The sequence below is a fragment of the Mesocricetus auratus genome, unplaced genomic scaffold (genome assembly GCF_017639785.1).
Source record: "Mesocricetus auratus isolate SY011 unplaced genomic scaffold, BCM_Maur_2.0 Super-Scaffold_100010, whole genome shotgun sequence".
In the NCBI taxonomy this organism is placed as follows: domain Eukaryota; kingdom Metazoa; phylum Chordata; class Mammalia; order Rodentia; family Cricetidae; genus Mesocricetus; species Mesocricetus auratus.
The window spans coordinates 62,781,237-62,802,783 of record NW_024429194.1 but is presented as its reverse complement, the minus strand read 5'-3'; the positions used below and the strand labels follow the sequence as shown (position 1 = coordinate 62,802,783).

General features: G+C 51.1%; 2 protein-coding genes across 2 annotated transcripts; both read left to right on the top strand.

Annotated features, from left to right (window-relative positions):
- Positions 1–10,654: 10,654 nt before the first annotated feature.
- On the top strand, positions 10,655–16,787 carry Hoxc6 (homeobox C6). Its single transcript, XM_005067341.4, has 2 exons — positions 10,655–14,922; positions 15,627–16,787. Exons 1-2 carry the CDS (start codon positions 14,523–14,525, stop codon positions 15,932–15,934), a joined length of 708 nt encoding a protein of 235 aa, XP_005067398.1. The 5' UTR covers positions 10,655–14,522; the 3' UTR covers positions 15,935–16,787.
- A 2,124-nt stretch (positions 16,788–18,911) lies between these two features.
- Positions 18,912–21,295, top strand: Hoxc5 (homeobox C5). Its single transcript, XM_005067340.4, has 2 exons — positions 18,912–19,461; positions 20,154–21,295. The coding sequence occupies exons 1-2, from the start codon at positions 19,008–19,010 to the stop codon at positions 20,366–20,368; spliced, it is 669 nt and encodes a 222-aa protein (XP_005067397.1). The 5' UTR covers positions 18,912–19,007; the 3' UTR covers positions 20,369–21,295.
- Positions 21,296–21,547: the final 252 nt, after the last annotated feature.

Below are 21,547 nucleotides of genomic sequence, written 5' to 3'. Positions count from 1 at the left end.
TGTGGCCACCTTTTAGCATCATATTGAAATAGCGGAGAGAATGGGGATGGGGGCAGTGTGAAGCTAAATGTAGCTGAGTAGTCAGGAGAGTTTAGCTGAAAAACGCCAAAGTGTGGGGTGAGGAAGCCTCTGCCTGGGGAAGAGGAGAAGGGAAGGGCCAATGAGGGATCTGATAGACCAGTCAGGGTCGGCATCCTGGAATTCAAATTCAACCAACACAAGGCTCTCACTGCCACTCAGCCCCCTTGTGTCCACTTAGCCTCTGTTCTAGCTGCTTCAAGGCAGCTCCTGGCTGGCTTCACTTTGACAATTGGGCAGCTTGCCTGGCCACCACAGTGAGGACCACTGATTTGGGCGGATAGGCCTGTTGAGTGGACAATCCTCAACCCCAGCCACAGCAGGGTAAAGGGAATCTTCACATTTTCTAAAATAAAGAGTTCAATGCCTCAATGCTGGGGGGGGGGCACCTGGTAAAGGGATCATTCTGGAGGGTCCCAGCAGACAAATCTGTTTATGTCAATAAAATTCTGCCCAAACCATCCCAAATTCCAGAGATACAAGACGTCTGGTTCCGCCAGGCTGGAGGGAGAGGGGATGAGAGGGCTTCTGGTCTTCAAAAACAGACCTCCAAAGACAGATATTATTGAGACCAGATCTCTGGGTCAATGATTTTTAACCTAGGCCCAGGCCAAGTGTTTTACCAGGGTCCCAAACTCTGGCTCCTGTAAAAGGGTTCAATATTTGTCAGGCAATTTTCCTAGGGGCTGACAGGCTACCTGGCGCTAGGACAGGCTGGGGATATCTTTAAGTAGGAGCTGCGGGGGTGGGGAGGAGCTTTGGAATTTGGGGTCCCTAATTCCATTTGACTTGGGAGGCATAGGCTGTTGGTCAGGGAGACCTGAAAACATCTCATTTCCTATCAGACTCTGTAGGACCACCGAGGGAGAGCCATTTCATTTATAATCTTGAGATTATGGTTGATAATGGTAAAAATATCCTGCCCTGAAGCAGAGCGAAATGAACCCCTCATCAAGCGGCACTGAGGGGCCTCGCAGCTTCCCCTCACCCGCCAACACACAGGCCATACCAATCCCCCATTCAGCCCAGGCCCTGCTCAGCAATGTCCGTGGCCCTAAGCCGTCGCGTCAAAGGGCGGTGCGTCTGGCGCCCGGCTTCACTGGAAATGTCGGGCAGCGGGAGGGTCAAACCTAAGGGGCCCAGCGCCCCCTCCTGCGTGTGTACCCGCTCCCCGCTTCCCCTGCTCACCACTTCTGTTTCTCGTTTGGAAAGAAAAGGAGGTTAAAACCCCGTTTTATGGGGGAATGTAATTGCAAGAGCGGGATGTGCTCTTTAGAAATGCGTGCTCCTAAATGTTGTTGCCGTCCCATTACCGAAATGGGTACCATTCGGCTGCTGCAGATACGACTTTCTCGCATTCTTTACTTTTTTATTAGCCAATCAAAGTGGCTTCCGAAAGCTATTTGTGATTTGTGAAAAATAGTATCTTTCAGAATGCTGAGTTGAAGCATCTCGCTCATTTCGCCTTGGATTTATTATTCTAATCTCAACGGTAGAGACAGGATGATGCAGCTATTAAGTTGGGGGGCAAATTCGTTTCTCGGGATTAAAAAATATCTCCGCATTTTCTCTCCCCGTTCTTTCACTGAATGCCCAAGGGAGATGGGGGTCTTGGAGAAATCTGGGGCGCCAAAGGAAGCAGTGTGTCCCTGAGGGGCTCCCAGGGGACCCCTTGAAGAAGAAGGTGGGTTGGCCTTTACAGTCTCATATTCCTGTTATGAGGTGCCCCCAGAGATTGCCTGAAGGTTGAAAAGTTACCCCAGCCCCAATTAAAGAGGATTCAGGACAGGTTGTATGTGCCATAATCTGGAAGTAAAATTTCCGGTGAGCTGCCCGGCAATGCTGTCCCATTCTCCCCGCTGCCCATTGTGAAAAGCTGGGCCAGCGCTTCCTCGTCGTAATTTTTAACTACCTGTTATAAAATTTATGGGTGGGTTTGTAAAAGAAACGAGGTCTCTGCATCCGGCTGAGGGAACTGCTTTACTTACTATGGAGGCAGTTTGGGGAGGGGATGAAGGGTCTCCTGTTGGCTGCCTCAGCACTTGAGGCTCAATGCCGACCAAGGAAAGAGCTGCCCGCCTTTAGATCGCCAGTCAGTGGGGAGTGGCTGGGCTACTATGGAGTAATTTATTCTGGTCTCCCCACACTACACTTACTACCAAAATTGGAGGACTGGGAAAATGGGGTGCATAGACTTTTAGAGCAGAAGGCAGAATTCGAAGCAGTAAATGACTCTCTTATGGGGCCTGCGAACTCTGAAGCCAGACCCCAGCTGCCCAGATAATGAAGGAGAATCTTTTTTCCTCTGAAAAAGACAGGTGTGTGGGCAGCCTGAGAAGGGTTAGGGTTTCAAAAGTGCCTTGCTCCCCAATTTTAAAAAGGGGACGCTGAACCAAGATCTTAAGCCTTAACATTTTTAATTCTTTGATGATTGCAAGCTGCCATTGGAAGCTAGAAAACAAGAGGACCTGAAGCTAGGGGTGATCTTGGGGGCTGGGAATGTCATTCTGTCTGAGAAAGGGACCGCCTGGGGAATGAAAGTCATTTTAAGGGTCCTTGAAGCTGCTAGGAACGGTCACCCCTCTGCTTCCTCCAAAGAATGGCCAAATCCTGGTCCAGCTCTCTGTCCTTTAGACTCCGACAGGCTTGGTTGGGAGAGCTGCCAGCACCCTGAGACTCCAATTCTTGTCTGGTGGGTGGGGAGTGGGGGCTTGCCTGGGGCACTGCGGTAGGAGAGACGCGTTCTCTTTCTAGAAAACAAAGGTGGGGGTAGGTTTTGCCTTCACGTGCAGTTCCTTCATCTCACCGGCGAGCCCCAAGGCTGCAGAGCTCTCTGCAAAGCTTTGATTTTCATCAGTTCCAACATCATTACCTTCATTTATTAAGAAAAGTATTTAAAATTCAGGACAGCAAGAGTAGGCAGTAGACCTTCAGCATCTGAACCCTCTTTTCTTCCTTCCCTACAACCCCAGTCTGCTCTGGCTGTGTTAGCCTAGAGCAGCCGGCCCTTGGGGAGTGGGCGGTGGGTGAGGGTGGGGTTGGGGGTCGGGGATGCTCCCTTTCTGAGAGAATTGGGTAAACATGGCGACCGTGGCGCCCATTTGCACACGCTACACAAATGCATCGCATTCCCGGTTGTTTGCAGAAAATTTACAGCTGAGTAATAAAAGTTTACGATCGACTCACAAGTTGGATTGGCCACAAGAAGTCATGTGGATTCCATCCATGAACGTGAACTTTTTATTGTGGTTTGTCCGTTCCGAGCGCTCCGCAGAACAGTCCTCCCTGTAAGAGCCTAACCATTGCCAGGGAAACCTGCGCTGGGCGCTCCGTTCATTACCAGTAATTTTTTTATTAATTTGATAAATAATTATTTTCCCTATTTAATTTTTTCCTTCCAGGTGGAGTTGCCGGAAGCTGGGGGCACCTGGGGAGGGCGGGGTGGGAGGGGAGAGGCAGGAGTTGAGAGCACCTCTCTCTCTCCCTATACCCGACCCTCTGGCCCCCAAGGGGCAGGAGGTACGCGGGTGTGGGAGCAGAGATCCAGAGCTGCAGACGCCTCCACCCCTCCCCTCTCCCAGGCTCTCCCTCCTGCCCCTTCCTTGCAACTCTCCTTAATTTTATTTGGCTTTTTTTATTAGGACTTTTCTTTTTTTCTTTTTAAATTTATGTAAAGTATATGTGTGTGTGTGTGGAGCTGAGACAGGCTCGGCAACGGCACAGAATGAGGAAAGACGAGAAAGACAGAGAGTGGGAGAGAAAGACAGAAAGAGAGAGAGGGAGAGGGAGAGTGACAGCAGCGCCCGGTAAGTGTTTCCTTATTGGTTCAAATATGTAACTAATGGTCCGTAGCTGGGTGGCAGTTTCAAGATAAGGGCAGCAACGGCTTGTCTTGGTTAGAGAGAAGGGGGGCTGGTGAGATGGTGGGAGTGTGGGTAATTAAGGGGAGGTAAATGGGGGGACTGGGTTAATGCTGGAATACTGGTTAACTGGTAGTGGGGAAAATATGTTGTCCTGATGTCACTGTGCGCGCCGAAGTTGGGGCTCCAGGGCCAGAGAATCTTGGCCCGCGGGGCTCAAGTCCTAGTTTGGGGCGCGGGGCCCTCTGCCTGATGCCCACAGTGTCTGTACCTGCTCGTTAGAGAGCTTGGCTGATGGACCAGGGATGTGGTGGCCTGGAAGCTCAAACTTCAAGGCGGTAGAAAGAATCTGTAGCCTGAGCCTAAGCAACGCCAGCCCCTCAACCCCCAAACAAACTTTCCAGCGCCCCCTCCCTGTCCGGCAGCCCCCTCCTTCCCTGAGAACTGGAAGCCAGACCTTACACATGCGCAGTGTGAGCCCAGGGCCGGGCCGCGGAGCAGGAAGCCGGCGCAGCTAGGCGGGCGGCAGAGCCTGTTAATTGGCAATTAGGGGGGGAGGCTGGTGGCTGGTGCGCGTCAGCCAAGGGGAGAGAGTCTGCCCACCCCTGCTCCCGCCCCCACCCTGGCGCATAGAAGGGTGGGAGGCGCCCTGCGCTGCTGGTGGAAAGGTGGGGGTGGGGATGCAGCTCTCAAAAGCCATCTTGTGCTCGGAGAAAAGCGGCCTATCCGCCCCCCACCCCGCGAGTCCGGGCCCCCCCCAACCCCCACTTGGGGCCACTCCACCCAGGATGCCACACTAACTTCCTCGTGCGCCTGGCAGACCTACTCTAGATTAGGACCTGCCTTGTCCTAGTGGAGGTGGGAATGAGAGAGGCCTCAAGTTGGGCGGGGATAGACCAGGCCTTGCCCACAGAGCCTCGAGGGTGCTGCAAAGCCGAGAGCATTTTATGGGTGGGGTGGGTGGGGTTTCCTCGGTAAGGGCGTCAGACTAAGGTGGCCCGAAGAATGCTGGATCTTCCTAATAATTGGTGCTAATGGTGTGTTGTATAGTCTTAACTTGACACATATGGTTTCATAACACAGTGGCTTAATTTCTTCCAAATGTACGTGGCCCTGACTGTGTTGCAGTTTGATATATGACCCCGCCCTGCTCCCAGGCAGGGGTACGAGGCGACCCCGTAAAGTGTGAGACTGTGTTTACAAAGAGCGGCGTGCACACAAAATGCTTACACACCCAGACACACCTTAGAGCTGGGAAGGCGGCATTTTCCTGGCGTGGGCCCAAACATTGGGAGCCAGACTCACCTTCGGTCTGCGTCAATCCCCTCATCTTCTCCCCAGAAGCTCGACTGAGAGTCTTTGCCTGGCTGTGTGGGGGAGGGGACAGCTCGATTTCCTGTTTAAACCCAGACCCGTCGCCTGCGCGCGGAGGTGGGGTGGGGGACAGTGTGTAGAGAACCCGCTTTTTATCAAATTGTTAAAAATACAATTCGACTTCATCCAAATCAAACCCCTTGAGCCACAGCCGATGGTGAATCCTCTCTCCCCTCCCCGCACAACCACCTTCCTTTCCCCAGCCCCCCCAAAATTCCCCTTTTGCAGTCGACATAAAGGAGGTATTCTCCCGAGGGAAGAAATGGCATTTTCTCTCCCCTTTCCCACCCCACCCCCCAGTAGGACTGGTGTGCCGGCAGAGGCGTCTGCCGAGGGGCTAATTTCGCGTTCCTTGTTTACGACCAAGAAAAACGCTTGGCTCTCCCCAAATGGGCCCAGCCTGCCGCCTGCTCCGGCTGCTGCTCACTCTCTCGCCGCCCGAGCCTGACCCCGAGGCGGATGCCGGGGGGAACCAGGCTAGGGCTGCCCAGGATGGGAGTCTGTGGGACCTGAAAAGGGCCAAGGGAGTGCGTTGAGACAGTGGAGGGGTCCTGGAGGCCAGAACGTGAGCCTTTCTCCTGGCGTACAGTGGGAACCGCGATCGGTGAGGCCGCTATTTCTCTCTTCCGCCTGTATTTTTGTCGGACCCTGTCCCTGCGAATGACCGCAATGACGTGGGGAGGGGATGTTCAGGGGACACAGATCTCCTTTGTTCCACCCCAAAAGAAAACCGTTTTTGGAGATGGCTGTTCAAGCCAGCGTGGATTCATTCACCTGGGATGTTAGAGGCCCCCTCCCATCCGAGGGGCGGGCCTGGGCTAGGCTGGGATATTTCCCTAGGCCTACAGGGGATCTACTGAATGTGCTAATAGCCATATCGAGGTGTTTGGGTGAGAGAGCTCCCGTCAAAAACGCCAGCTTGAGGTGTCTTTATATTTTTATTGATTTCCTGTTCCTTCTTGACTCCAGTACTGCAGCCTTCCCCCTTATACCCTTCGCCCCTAGACCCCTCCTTGGCAGACGGAGAAGCGGCCGCCAGTGACTGGCTCTGGTTTTCCAGTTTTCCGATGTGGCCAGGGGATAAATCAGTCCTCAACACAACACTCAGCTCGCCAGTTACTTTCGCTTTTCGCCCCTTGGTTCTTTCTCTTTCTGGCTGATCAACCGAAGCCCAACAGGGGCCACCGGTGGCCATCCTTAATCTCCTTGAGGCCAGACTCTGTGTGCGTGTGGGTCTTCACTTTAGGAGAGCTCTTTTGATCATCTAATAATAGCCAGTGGGACCAAGAATAGAATTTTGCTCAAGGACTCTGCCCCCTCAATGCTGAGGCTAGGCAGTTACTGGATTCTGTGGATGGAGGCTGGGCAACCTCCCCAGAGCCCAGGACCTAGTAGCAGTCCTTCTGAGCTTACTTTTTTGGGGACCCCTCAGGTCTACCCCTTAAGAGGCTTTGTAAGCCCTGCCATCCATCCAGGTTCCTAGTAGAAATGGGCAGAACAAACCCTTCCTCTGACGGTTGTCTCTGACAGTTGTGATCCCTATAGAATTGGACCTTGGTTGGAGAAGGCAACCTTGTTGAGCTGACTGTTGTATTCTGAAACCAGGCTTGGTGGCATTATATATTTATTATATAGTCTCAAATACACAGATTCAGACTCAGGGAAGAATATATAGAGACTCGTATTTCCTCACGGTTAATTGTATATTACCATGTCTATATTTGATCAACGCCGTTTTATGTGCATACAAAATTTTGTTTGCCTTCACCGGCTGAGAGTAGACTGGGGGGAGATGGGCACGGCAGAGGAGGCCCTCTGTGCATCTCTGCTGGGGATGTGTGTGCTGGAATCGGAGTATGTGGCTTTCAAAAAACCAAAAAAGCCACAGGGCTTTGACTTATTGCTTTTGCTATCCAAGCCCCTGGCCTGAGAAATACTATACCTTTCTGTTGTCTCTCTTCATCTCCGTAAGAAGTATGCCAACTCACAGGCTGTCTTCCAAGGAGAAAATCCAGTGATCTTGAAAGTGAAGCCTTTGGGCTCTTTCATAGTTGTTGTGAGATTGTGTGCAATTCTGAGCCAACAGGACTGGGCCCTGGAGACTGGAAGCTTCCATGGGGATGGCAAAAGGATTGTAGTGGCTGAACTGATTTCTGGGCAGGGGTCTGAGTAGCTGCAATCCAAAGTCTTTGAAGGGGTTTGTGGAGAAGGTAAACCTGGAGAGGCAAGGGTACTTGTGAATAATCCTCTCTCCTTTTGCCTCTCTGGCTTCAGATTTGACTGTCTGAAGGCCTTATTTGTTCTGGAAGTTCCCAGATCTGGATATGGGGGTGTATTTTAATCTTGTCAGTAACCTGAACCAGAGTGAGAAGGCTGGTGGAGGTCCCTCTAGAATGCAAGCACAAGGCCCTTTGGTGTGCCGGCCTCCAGCCCTGAGTATGGACTACTGTTGGCAACTAACTGACTTCCTTTTGCAACTTTTCTGGGGCTACAAAAAGACAGAGCTGAGAGGAAATATAAATGTCAGTGGAAACGAGGACAGGAGCTGGATGGGGGTTTGTGGCACTCCCAAGAATCTTGCCCAGACTTGTGGCACCAGGAGGGTCACAGCCTTTCTCCCTTGTTTCTTCCTCAGTAACAGAGGTGACCTCAGGCCTTCCCACTCTGGCCACACTGACTTCGGGGTGACACTACCCCAGGATCATGCCCCTCAAGTAGGCCACAGCCTCGGCGTCGGATGCTGTCAGACACCCTTGTTTATTGTGTCTGTGCGTTGTTTACTTGTTTTGTCTGCTGCCACCCTGCGTCGGAAACCTGCCAAACCAGCAAATTCACTGGGGAGAACAAAGTGTAGGGCTCTGTCAGATTCCCTCCCCCTTTCAACACCCTTCCCTCCCATCTTCTGTGCTCCCTCATTTTCCCTTTCCAAAGGGAGGAAGCAGAAATTGTCCTAAAACAAGGCCGGTGTTTATGGGACAGGGGAATTATGGCGACACCATAAACCTCCAGGTGTCCTGGTGTTGGAGAGATTTCCAGAACTCCCTTCTCTTTCCTACAGCGTTTCTTCCTTCACCTCGGTAACTGGTTGGGTAAAGTGGCCACAGACCCTGAGACCATTTCAGCGCCTCTGCCCTCCTCCTCCTGGTTGCTCATTCCTTTCTGCTTGAACTTCTCCCAGACATAGATGGTTTGGTTCTCAACAGGGTAGTGTTGGTAGATTCATAAAACTAGATAAAACCAGGGTAATGTTGGTAGATTCATAAAACTAGATAAAGGATGTCACCTGCCACGTTTCCCTTCTCAGTCCCCCAAAATATTAGTGAACTTTGGCAAATCCTACAAAATTAAAATGCCCCTTCTGTAAGGGTCCTATAAATCCCCAATCCTGCAAGGTATAGAGTCAGAGAGGTTGACATTTGCCTTTAATTTTTGCCCCTGGCTATCAAATCTAAAAGAGTATCATTACAGTAAGTAATATTCTTGTTTCTGAAATTAATTTCCCTCTTCCCATCTCTCTCCCTCTTTCACCAGTATGAATTAAATGCCCCTTTCAGATCTGCTGACAATAAAGGATAAACTTATTTATAGAGAAATGATAATGATGTTTCATTGTTGGCTTATTGTTCTACAACATAATAATATTTTATTTCCAAGTGGGAGAAGTTAGACCAGGAGAAGAGGGAGGGGGTGAGAGAAGACGTGGTGTTCATATATACAACTCTTGACATACTTTTATGACTTTCACAATTTCCATATGACAACTCACTGTGATATCATAAATGCCAAATTCTCCAATTAAAAATTCTCATTAACCCCCAAAATGGTCCCAGCTAATGGTCTGCAGAGGAGAAACCATGGGGGCTCTTTTGGACTAACAGAATAGCACACTCCTTGTCCTCCTGTCTCACCTGACCGTCTCCCTGGGCTCTATTTGGGCAATGCAAAATACCCTGAATATTCTGGGTCCTGATTTTTATTTCCAGTCTAAACAGAGCCACCTGCTTTGCCCTCCTGAAATGTCCCAAGGCAACTGAACTCTATATTCTCAGTAAGGATGAGATGCTCTCCAGAAGCCCTCTCTCTCCTCAGCTGATATTTCTGCTGCATTGGTATTAAGGTGGAAGGCTTGAGGGCCTCCTGGCCTCCAAAAGCCAGAAATTATTTTTTCCATAGGAAGCCTGAAGTGGTGTCGGGGCAAATTGTGATGGGATCTGTTTTACTTTTGAATTTTAAGTCAGAGTTAGAGAAGCCAGACATGCAAAAGTGGGGTTTTTTTGTGTCTGCTGATGGTGTGTAGTTAGGAAAGGTCAGGCAGAGATTCACAAAAACAGAGAAAGGAGAGAAAACATGCCATCATTTAGCAGAACTGCTCTGTGTACCTTTCTCCAGTGCTGAATTGCAGCTTCAGCAGGCTCAGAACCTCTTAGCTCAAAAGAAGGGGTCACAGCACAGGCCAGAGAGCTATTTGGGCCAGTTCTCAGTAACTGAACACACCCCTTCTGGTCCGTTTCTCCTTCTCTTTCCTTACTGAAGACCCAGCTCCCTTAAGCTGCTCAGCCTAAGCCTTGTCACCAAATATCAAGTACCTACAAATTGGATCTATTTCCAAGCTGGGTGTGTCAAATTTCACTTTTCTCCCAGTGTGCCTAAGCTTCACTTTTGAAAGGAGCGTTCTTTTTTTTTGTTTGTTTGTTTTTTTGAATGCATTGTATGTACGGAGAGGGTGTATGTGTTAGGAAATCTTTCCCTACCACGTCTAGGAAAAACTGGAAGCCCCTTGGGTGAGCTGTGCTTTGGCATTCCCAAGCAGACCAGACCTTGTTCAGGTTCTTTGGCGGCCTGCACTGCTCTCTTTGCAATTCTTTTCCTCCGAGGTCCATGGAGATCAAAGGGGCTGGTTCACAAAACACCAGACATTTGGAATAGGGTTTTAAGGGTTTTGTTTTGTTTTTGATTTAGCTATAAGCCGGTAGAGCTGGCTGAACTCTAGAACAGCAAAGCCTTAACCAAATAGTGCGGTTGTGAGGTGAGCTGAATAATTATTGAACTCAGCTTTCTCTGCAAGAGGGATTTCAGCTCTCGCCCAGTGGCACAAAAGGGGCCAACAGGGGTAACCGTTCTGTGTTGCTGGAAATCAAGAACTAGAGGTGGTGGAGGGGCAGAGTCCTGCAGCTGCGGTGTCTTTTAGGCTGCCAGGAGCCCAGGCAGGCGAGGGAGCTTGGAGTCCCGCGGCTCTGGCTCCAGCGTTGGAGTGAGCTGTAGTTGGCCTCGGCAGCCAGGAATGACTCAGTCACAAAGATCTTCGGAGAGGTGGGGGATCTAGGGAGAAAAGAGACCAGCAGAACACAAAGGAGGACATTCCCCGTAGAATATCCCCCGAATAAAAATTTCAGATCTCACCAGGCTCATTTCAAATGTCTGCACACGAAATCACTTTTTCTTTCCTTTTTCTTCCTTTTCTTTTTCTTTTTTCTTTCTTTTTTTTTTCTTTTTGCCAGAGCAGAGAAGAAAGCAAAGGCAGGCAAGGTGAGGCCCGCCCATGACATCATCCTAGAAGCTGGAGTCCAATCTCCCCTAATTTTTCCCCAGTTCAGAGGCATAGGGACCCCCCAGCCTTCCCCTGGCTTAGACTCGGCAAGACTGAAATCCGGGGAAACCCCTAAATGCCCAAGCTCCAGGCCACTGACTACACCCACTCAGGCCCAAGAAACAGGCAGTAAATTCCTCTCCCATAATTAGTGCTCCTGGAAGGCATGTGTTTTGGATGCAGGCTGGGGGGGGGGGCGGCGACTGGATCGACCAGTGGCAACTTTTCCCCATTTATTCCTTTTCTGAGATTTTTAGATTGTTTTTGAATCCAGTAATTACAGCTCCCAAATCGAAAATCTGCTCTTGACACTAAGTCACCCCTCAATGCCTAATTCAGAAGGCCGAAGGCCGAAGGCCCTGGACACTGCATAGACCGGGCGGACCTGACGGGGGGGTTTCTCTGATTTCTTTAGGCTTGTTTTGATGGAAACAAAGAACGGAGCCTCCCTCCTTCCCAAGACTTGTGCATATTTACAGAGCTGCATTGCAGTTTTAATAAAACATCTGTTCTTGCTTCTGCTGATGAGCTTCCATAATTGTTTTCAGACAAATTTAACAGGAAAATATAAATATATTTAGAAAAATCCAAGTCCCGGCCCCTCCCCCATAGACAGTCTTTTGCCAAGGGAGGAAAGAGTACAAGATGGGAAAAGGAAAAAATATTGTCCAATGGAGGGAAGATCCAACTTCATCTGACCTGCTCTCCCCCTTGGAGCGAATCCTCCCAGTGAATTTCAGCTGCATAATTAAAAGTCTAACTAAAAGAAATAAGATCTTCCCCCTTTAGGGGTAGAAAAGGATGCAGGAGAGTGTTCTGGAAGTTAATTTCCCCCAAAGTCTTTAGGTAGTGTGAAGATATTCCTGTTTCTGCTTCTCCTGGTCTCCCCCTCCCAGCATTTCTGCGCCCCCCCCCCCCAGCATCTGGTTTCTGTTCATTATAAATCGGGAGACCTTTTAGTCTCTGCCCTCTGTTTAGGGACATAATAAAACACTTAACTTTTCCGGGCCTGAGACTTACATTCTGTTCCTCAGGTCGCCCACCCCTGAGCCTACCACCTATAGGCCCCAAAAGAGAATCTCCCCAACTTTGGGGTCCCTTTCATCTCTGGATATGATTGAGGGAGGGGCTCCAGGAAACTCAGGCATCCTTGTTAGGGGGCTGTAGCACATGGTTCCCTCAAAAGCCCCTTCTTTCTTTTAAGGTCCCTCCCTCCCCCACACATCCAAAAGAGAGATTTTAAAATACACAAGAATCCACACTCATGGAAAGCAAAACTTCATTAAGACATCCTATCTTCCATCATTCAATTTGTTTTACATTGCAACAATTTAATATCTTGAAGGAAGTACCACTGACATGATTTATCCCTCTAGCAATCTCACCCTGAAATAGGGGGAAATTCACTCTTTTCTTCCTGCAGTTTCTACTTGTTACACCGCTGCCCTCAGGGCAGACAGGAGGCTGGAAACTTTGAAAGAGGCTACTGGGGTCCAGGGGTGCACTGACTTGTTCCCTCACTCAGCCCCCAGGATACCCTCCCCTCAGTTAGCTCTCCCCCTACCTCTTGCCCTCCAGGGGGACTGGAGCCCCAGCCAGCTGTTGGAAACCTCTGCCCAGGCATGCCATGAATTCAAGTACAGATGGGTTGGAAAGCAAAACTCAACACACTAGTGTCTGTGTTTGGGGGAGTAACTGCTATGTTACCCCTAGATGAGATAACTTTTTAAAAATCTCTCTCTTATTGGAAGCCTCCTCCACTACCCTCTTCATCTTGGAGAGAAAATAGTATAGTCCAAGGGGCAGAAACTTCCACAATTACAGAGATCTTTCTTCTACTCTCCTAAATTCTAGCCAGTTTCCCTCCTTTTTCAAAGGCAGGGGCTGGATTTTCAAAAGCCAACACAAATTGTCTGGCAGGAAGACTCCTCAACCCCCCTGAAGAGGTTCATGTGTTAACTAACATTTTGTCAGCACTAGCTCCTACACTGTCTGCTTTTGGGTTCTAAACTTTATCCCCCCCAACACACCCCCTAGTGACACTCCAGGGAAACCTTAACGTTACTGAAGATGAATAAACGAGGTTTTTTCCCCCCAGCATAGTCCCATTTATGGCTTTATTGCTACCCATTGATTACTCCGCTTTGTTACACAGAAGGAAAAGATCATAAAACCCAGCGACATCCGGGTTCTTGTTATAGTCAGTCTCAAAAAAAATTAGTGGGGGGAAAATATGAGCTTTCACTGTTTCCTGCTTGTACCTCGCCATCCTCTTTGTCAGCTCCAAGCATTTCCAGCCTATGTCGATATCAAATTCAGTTTGATTTAATCAGAGGGAAGCCCAGCTGCACACCTTCTGCTGTTTCCCTTCACTCAGCACAGCTCTCTGAAGCCCCCACAAAACTGCTCCTCTCTAATCTTCCCCTCCTTTTCTCAGCCTCAAGGTGGAGGAGAAAATGGAGGTAAGGGCTGCTGAGAATCCAGAGGTGACTGTCTGGGTGAGAGGCAAGGACTCCTCAGGAATCCTTCCTAGGGCTGGCATTGCAGCTCAGGTCCAGGGGCACCACTCCTGTCAGGGCTGTAAATCCAGAGCAGATAGGGTCTTCTGACCTGGGCAGGGGCTTGAGTCTGTTGGAAGGTAACTGTTCATTGGAGTCACACCAATTTTGTCTTCCAGGCTGCAGCCTATGTGGTACCCCACTGGCCTGAGCTGGTTCCAAATCATAAATTCTCACCAATATAAACAGGAGTTGATGTCTTTAGAAAGATTCTCAGAGTCTCGATTCTTTCTCTGTTTCTCTGTCTCTGTCTCTGTCTCTCTATAGCAAAAAATGTTGCAAGAATTTCCCCCAAATCGAGGTTCTGGGGAGCATCAGTAGGCTAAGAGAACAGATGCTCACTCCAGGAGCTCCACTGGGCCCCACGGTCTCCCCCTCACCCTTCAGACCTACTTGTCACTCTCCAGAGCAACATGTCCTCTAACCCAAGACTCATAGCTACCCTGCACCGTGTTTCAGGAAATTCCCCTTTCCTTTTGATTTTTCTAATTATTGGAAAAATATGCTGTCTAGTGATGGGGACTCACTTCATAGGTGTCAAATCAGAATGTCTTGTAGAATTTCTGGGAACTTCCTTCCACTGGGAAGGATCTCCTCAAATGAAGCAACCAGGATGTAATTTTAGAAAAGGAGCAAATACGAAAGATGAAACCGGACTGAAAACACAAGGATTTCTCTCGCCCTGCATTTGGCCACAGCACAATAAAGTTAGCTGGGCTGGAGAGATTTCCTGGAACTAGACCTTTCCTTTCGCGGGGTACAAGGCCCTGCTCATGAATCTGCACCCCCCCACCAGTTTCCTTACATATATATTCTTAAAAGAAATCCAAGTCTTACTTTCAAAGCACACACTTAGTCTCAACTAGGGAATCAACAGAAGCAGAAGCGATTTTTTTCCCCCTTCTTGACATCTGGCTTGCGATTGGCTGGAAGGGGGTCAGCTGACTTTGTCATTTTGTCTGTCCTGGATTGGAGCCGTCCCTATAACCATCTAGTTCCGAGTACAAACTGGAGACAGAAATAAATATTAAAGAAATCATAGCCCGACCAGGTAAAGGCAAAGGGATGAATTCCTACTTCACTAACCCTTCCTTATCCTGCCACCTCGCCGGGGGCCAGGACGTCCTCCCCAACGTCGCCCTCAATTCCACCGCCTATGATCCAGTGAGGCATTTCTCGACCTATGGAGCAGCCGTAGCTCAGAACCGGATCTACTCGACTCCCTTTTATTCGCCACAGGAGAATGTCGTGTTCAGTTCCAGCCGGGGGCCGTATGACTATGGATCTAATTCCTTTTACCAGGAGAAAGACATGCTCTCAAACTGCAGACAAAACACCTTAGGACATAACACACAGACCTCAATCGCTCAGGATTTTAGTTCTGAGCAGGGCAGGACTGCGCCCCAGGACCAGAAAGCCAGTATCCAGATTTACCCCTGGATGCAGCGAATGAATTCGCACAGTGGTGAGTTTTACAGCTCCGAGATATAAATTAAATAAACTGAACTGGCTTTATGACCGGCTTCCCTAGAAGAACGGGCGGAGAGAGTTTTTTATGGCCCCATAAAAACAATCACGCTCGTCTCCTCCCCGACACCGAGACAGGGCCCCCTCTTCAGCCCCCTCTGCTCACCTCCCGCGCTGGCTCGCAGGGGCCTGGCCCCCTCGGTCCCTGACGGATTGGAGGGCTCCAAGAGGAGCTGAGGGGGCAGGAACAGGGCAGGGGAATGAGGGGAGGGGACAGAGGGTGGGGAGCCCCCCAAAGTCTAGTTAGGCTGGAGAGAAGGGAGGGAGTTAGGAGAGGTCAGAAAAGTGGGGAGAACTTTCCAGGGAACTAGGATGTTTGGAAAGGTGGGGGAGCCCAGTCCTTGAGAGATGGGGCCCTTATCCCCAGTAGTTGGGATTTTTTTAAAAATCAGCTTTTAGATGCCCTGCTCTCTGTTTTTGCCCCGCCCCCCAGCTTTCTTTGGGACACACATCTCCCACCTCGTGGGAAGACTGAATGAAGTTGGGGTCCTGGATGTACCCCCAGTGGGGGTGGGGCAGAGCAAAAGAGAGAAGGCTAGAGTCCGAAGGGGCCTCGAGCTGTGAACCAAGTTGAGAGGTGAAAATGTCTTCAGAGGACGCCTTGCTGATTGTATTTAGTGTGTTTTGTGCCCGGATCTCTAGGGGTCGGTTACGGAGCGGACCGGAGGCGCGGCCGCCAGATCTACTCTCGGTACCAGACCCTGGAACTGGAGAAGGAATTTCACTTCAACCGCTACCTAACTCGGCGCCGGCGCATCGAGATCGCCAATGCTCTGTGCCTGACCGAGCGACAGATCAAAATCTGGTTCCAGAACCGCCGGATGAAGTGGAAAAAAGAATCTAATCTCACCTCCACGCTTTCGGGGGGCGGCGGAGGGGCAGCCGCCGACAGCCTGGGCGGAAAGGAGGAAAAGCGGGAAGACACAGAAGAGGAGAAGCAGAAAGAGTGACCAGGACTGCCCTCGCACCCCTGTCTCCTCCCTTGCTCACCCCAGCTCCCCAACCACACACTCTGTATTTATCACTGGCACAATTGATGTGTTGTGACTTCCTAAAACAAAACAGGGAGTCAGACTTGGACCTGAAAGTCAGCTCTGGACCCCTTCCCTCACTGCACAACTCTTCACCAGCCTCCTCTAGTTCCCTGCTAGCTCCTTCTCGGCTTGTCTGCAGGTCCCTTCCCTGGCCCAGGCCTTGGGGAAGCGGTCCCTGAACCTCGCTTCAGACTCCACTGTTGTCCCTCTAAGTAAACCCTAGGCTCCCTCCCCACCCCTGACGCCCTTAACCCCCGCCCCCGCGCAGAGAGCCGGCTCCCGGGCCTGGGGCCTCCACTTCAGGGCCTCAGGGCCCGGCCTGGCAGCCGGAGGGCGGGAGGCCTCAGGAGGGCGCGCCTTGTCCCCACAACACCCCCACCTCCCACCCTGGGCTTCTCCCCAGTCCCTGCCCGGCCCCTCTGCCCCAGCAAATGCCCAGTCCGGGCAAAATGTATTTAAAGATTCCTGGGGGTCATTATGGCATATTACGAACTGTGACCGTTTCTGTGTGAATATTTCTAGCTGTATTTGTGGTTTCTGTATTTATATTTATGTTTAGCTCCGTCAGTGTTCCCAGTTCATTTTAAAAAGGATTAAAAAAAAGAGGGAAAATAACAAAAAGAGAAAAAAGTGAATGACGGTTGTTTAGCCAGTAGGAGAAAATAATAAATAAAAAACAACACCCCTCTCCCCCGCGTTATCCTCCTGTATAAATCCGACCTCTGGATCCGTTCTCGAATATTTAATAAAACTGATATTATTTTTAAAAGTTTATAATCCGCCTGTCTGTTCATTCCCCGCCCGCTGGCCTGCAACAGAGCTCCGCGGCCTGCCGCCTGCAAGCCCCCAGCTCTCCTCACTCGCCTGCCCGGCAGCCGGGCGCCGACCCTCGGTCTCTGGGTTCGCCTGACCTTGCTGGGGTGCTGAGAGGCCTCTGGGACCTCCCCTACGCAGAACAACACACACCCCGGAAAAGAAAAGGAGGAAAAAGGGACGCTTGGACTTTCGCTGGGGGCGGGGAAGCCCGAGTGAGCCGGTTGGGCTGCAAGCCCCACGCGGGCCTTTCTTCCTGCCTGGAATCCTCGGCTTCAGAGTCCAAAAAGCGAGAAAAGAAGCCTGACCCGAGCACCAGGGTCGTCTCCCCGCACCACCCCGCGCCCACTTCCAGCAGTGTCCGGAGGAGGACGAGCCAGCAAGCCCCCGGCCTGGCAGGCTGGCTGTTGCGAAACGTGGCTGAAGCGCCCAGGCAACCCAAGGACGGCGGGATTTGAGTCGGTCCGCAGGGACTGAGCGATCCAAGGACATCTCGAAAGAAAGACTGGAAACTGAGCTCTGCCCTGAGCTGGGACTCCTAACACGCCAGGAAAAAATTCTTTCTTACAGTCCTAGCTGGTCTTACCCTTGCATCTATTCTCCTCAAATCTAAGGTGTGAGGGAGCAGTAGGACCCTAATTGTTTTTAGGCTCCAGCCTTCTTTTCTCAAGCCTCGCCAGAGAAACCTGAGTGGGCCTAGGAGAGAAGTGGGGTTGGGAGGTCTCTCGGAGGGAAAAAAATTCCTCCCGAGTTTCCCAGACTCTCCAGGTCCCTGCCACCACCACCCCCCCTTCCTGCAGAGCCTCCACCAGCGGGGAGGGGGACTCCTGGCAGAGGCAGAGAGATACTGGGGAAAGACACACAGCAAAAAGTAGGTTGGGGACTAAGAAAGCAGGGAAAAGGGCCCAAAGGTTGAAGAAACTCTGGCCAAAGACTGTCTAGGTTGCCCAGCTGCCTGACCTCCCCACCCCCTCTCTATGTCTCTGAAGAGTCCAGAAAATGTTCTATGGGTCCTCTAGATTGAGGTTGCTGAGAAGCCTGGTCTAAGGGCCTACCCCCAATAGAGTACAAGCAGGCTATCATCTCTGTCTTGCTCATAGTATCTGTGGAGGTTTGAAGATTGCCCCTCCATTTTCTGGAGGGTCCTCTATTTGCTATCTGAAATTTGGGCATCAGTGCCCTACAAGGACCACACACAGCTGTAGAAGGGTCCTCCAGCCCATTGTGTCTGGTCACACACATGGGGATGTTGCCTCTTTTGCCCCTCTAAAGTTCCTAACTTGGTGAAGTACCCCAAGTCCACCTGGCCACTCCAGTCACATCCCAGAGAGTGCCCAGGACTGGGCCTCAGGACTTCTCTGCCTGCTTCTGCCCACTCAGGAGCCCTCCCTCCTCTTGGGTAATGCCCACCTCCCAGAGGTTGAGTTCATTTTCTCCAAGCTGACAAGACAAGCAGCTCTTCAGCAGAGCTGAGTCCAACCCTCCCAACCTAGAGGCCTTGATCTTTAGTTTAGGTAAGTTAAGTGTATCCACCCTGTTGGTTGTCTAACCTGGACTTTAGCTACCCTAACCCCATTTCTCAGTCATCTTTGAAGTTTGGAAGGCTCTGGAGGAAGGGAACTGGCACTCTCCATTATAAAAACCACCTGTGTAAATCCTTAATAAGGCCTCATCTTTTCTCAAATTTAAACAGAATTTTAAGGCCAGGTCAAGGGTTAGCTTGTCCAACAAGCAAGCAACTTCTCAACAATCCAGCTACCAGAAGGCCAAGCGAAGCTTCAGGATGCAATTCCTCCAAGGTGACACCAGGTGTCGCTGTGAGCTCGTTGTCCCGACTACCCCCCAATTCCAAGAACCATTTTTTTCTCCCCCTTGCTTCTCTTTCTCTCTCAGCCCCCCCGCCCCGGGTTGGGCTTTGCCAACATATCAAGATGCGTTTCGCCTGCTTCCATCACTAACCTCCCGGAGGTCATCAAGCCAAATTTATGAGTGGCCGCTCCAGTCACGTGACTCTATTTAAGGCTCCCTTATTTGGGAAGAGCGCATAGGATAAAGAAAGAGATATCTCCACCTATAAATTGTGCACTTTGGAGAACAAAAAACCCCTCAACTTCAAAGAGTCACAAATCACCCTTAATCAAAAAGGGTGCAGAAATTTTTTTGGGCCCTCCCCGCCATGAGCTCCTACGTAGCCAATTCATTCTATAAGCAGAGCCCCAATACCCCTGCCTATAACATGCAAACTTGTGGGAACTATGGATCGGCCTCAGAGGTGCAGGCATCCAGGTATTGCTACGGCGGATTGGACTTAAGCATCACTTTCCCACCGCCTGCGCCTTCCAACTCTCTCCACGGGGTAGACATGGCTGCCAACCCCCGGGCTCACCCCGACCGCCCCGCCTGCAGCGCCGCGGCCGCTCCGGGACACGCTCTGGGCAGAGACGAAGCGACTCCTCTGAACCCCGGGATGTACAGTCAGAAGGCGGCTCGCCCGGCGCTGGAGGAGCGAGCTAAGAGCAGTGGGGAGATCAAAGAGGAGCAGGCGCAGACAGGGCAACCCGCCGGACTGAGCCAACCACCGGCCCCGCCACAGATTTACCCGTGGATGACCAAACTGCACATGAGCCACGGTAAACTTTAGGACTTCATTTTGCGCGCTCGGGTCCGCCTGGGTTTTATAGGCCATGCGGGGCAAATAAAGAAAAAAAACCTGCGGCCATAAATTTTACGATCCAGGCATCAATGGCTCGTAAAACTGTCCACTAAAAGGCTTAGAGGCTGTGTGCGCCCAAATTTACGACGACATAATTGGATCATAGGAACAAAACGTGTATAAAAGGCAATATTCAATTTTTGGGGGAGAGGGAGGGAGTTAAAAAAATAGAGGGATCTAAAGGGTGAGGAGCACGGGGCTCCAGAGTGGGGATCCCCCCGCGGGCTCCCTCCCTCCCCTGCGTAGCCCGCTCGGTTGGTGCTCGCGGCTCCGGAGGATTCCAGCGACTCGGGAGGGGCGGGAGGGGGGTCCCCGGTGCTCGGATCTCGAGGGTGCTTATTGTTCGGTCCGAGCCTGGGTCTCCCTCTTCCCCCCATCCCCCCGTCAGCCCCTCCGGCCCGCAGAGTGAAGGCAACGGTGGAAAGTTTCCTGCCCAGGCGGAGGCGCTTCTCGCGGGGTCGGGCCTGCCTGCCTGCGGCCCTCCTGGCCTGTCCCACCGCGCTCACCTCCACTCCCTCCGACCACGGGTGGGGACCTGGGACTGGGGTGGGACGATGAGGTGCTGCATGGTATTTACCCCTTCCTGGCTTGGGGGGATTTATGTTCCAGAGACGGATGGCAAGCGGTCCCGAACCAGTTACACGCGCTACCAGACCCTGGAACTCGAGAAAGAATTCCACTTTAACCGCTACCTCACTCGCCGCAGGCGCATAGAAATCGCCAACAACTTGTGTCTCAACGAGAGACAGATCAAGATCTGGTTCCAGAACCGCAGGATGAAGTGGAAGAAAGATTCCAAAATGAAGAGCAAAGAGGCTCTTTAAAGGAAGCGGGGAGCCCGCAGCGAGTACCCCAGTCGGCTTTGGTCCCTGCGCCCTTCCTTTTCGGTTTTCCTCGTTCTAGATTTTGGGGCAGAGGCTGGAGCAGTGTCTCCAGGCCTCCCAGACAAAAGCGCATTTCCTTGGCATTCCGAATCCCCTTGGACCCAGGGTTCCGCAGGACCGCCTGCACTGTCCATCTCGCCTCAACTCAGTTGAGCACCCCAGGCCCAGGATACACTCTTGTAGGGTTTGCCCGCAGAGCTGCGGTGTTTTACAGGCCGGTGCTGGATGAGCCTCAACCTGGGCTGCCTCTCTCTCTCCTAGCCAGAGCTAGGCCAGCCTGAGTTAAGGTGAGACAGACCAGCCGCCACCCCTTTAACCCCGACCTCCACCTCACACTCTTCTTTGTTCCTGCCTAGGGTGGCCAGGCCGCTAAAGGTTGGTTGTACCAGGCAGAGGGTATGACCAGACTCGGGGTGCTTTCCTATAGCAACTAACCTTTATAGCTTCTAAACCGTCTTTACTTATTAATGATTTGCATATGAAAGAGGGGGTGAGTGAAAGTGGGCCTACAGACCTGAAGTTGTCCCATGCTCGCCAGACCTTCTAACCCCCTCCCCAAAACCCGGGAGCCTCCCCAGCCTGGCCTGCTGCATGCACTCTCAGGTTCACAGCCCCAGCCTGCTACTTAGCTCAACTGTTGGGGTCTTTTTGCCTTTGGACCCCAGCAAGTGGCTCTTAAGGCTTTTTGCTATCCTAAACATCTTGCCATGACTTCCTCACTGTCCTGCCCCATTGCAGTTGCCCAACTATTTATTGACTCCAGGTCCTTCCTGAAACTATATTTTGTCATATCAAATAAAGACAAAGAAAGAACAAGACTAAAGATGCAGTGACTTCTGTCTGTTTAGGGCATGCACTAAAAGTAGATTTGTCTGAATAGGCTCTGAAGTGTATGGGGAGGCCCAGTCTTTGAGCTACCCCTTTCAAGACATTTTTAAACACTTTCAGGAGCAGCAAGCATAGGGGAATGTAACTGCCTTCCAAGAAGGGCCTTTGGGGTGAAGGGAAGGGTACTTGAGGGTGCTTGTACCAGTGTTTCTTCATGCTGTGGGTGTCTAAGGCACCCAGACTTTTCTATGCCCTATTCTTACCTTGACTAAAAAGACTAGGGGCTTCTGG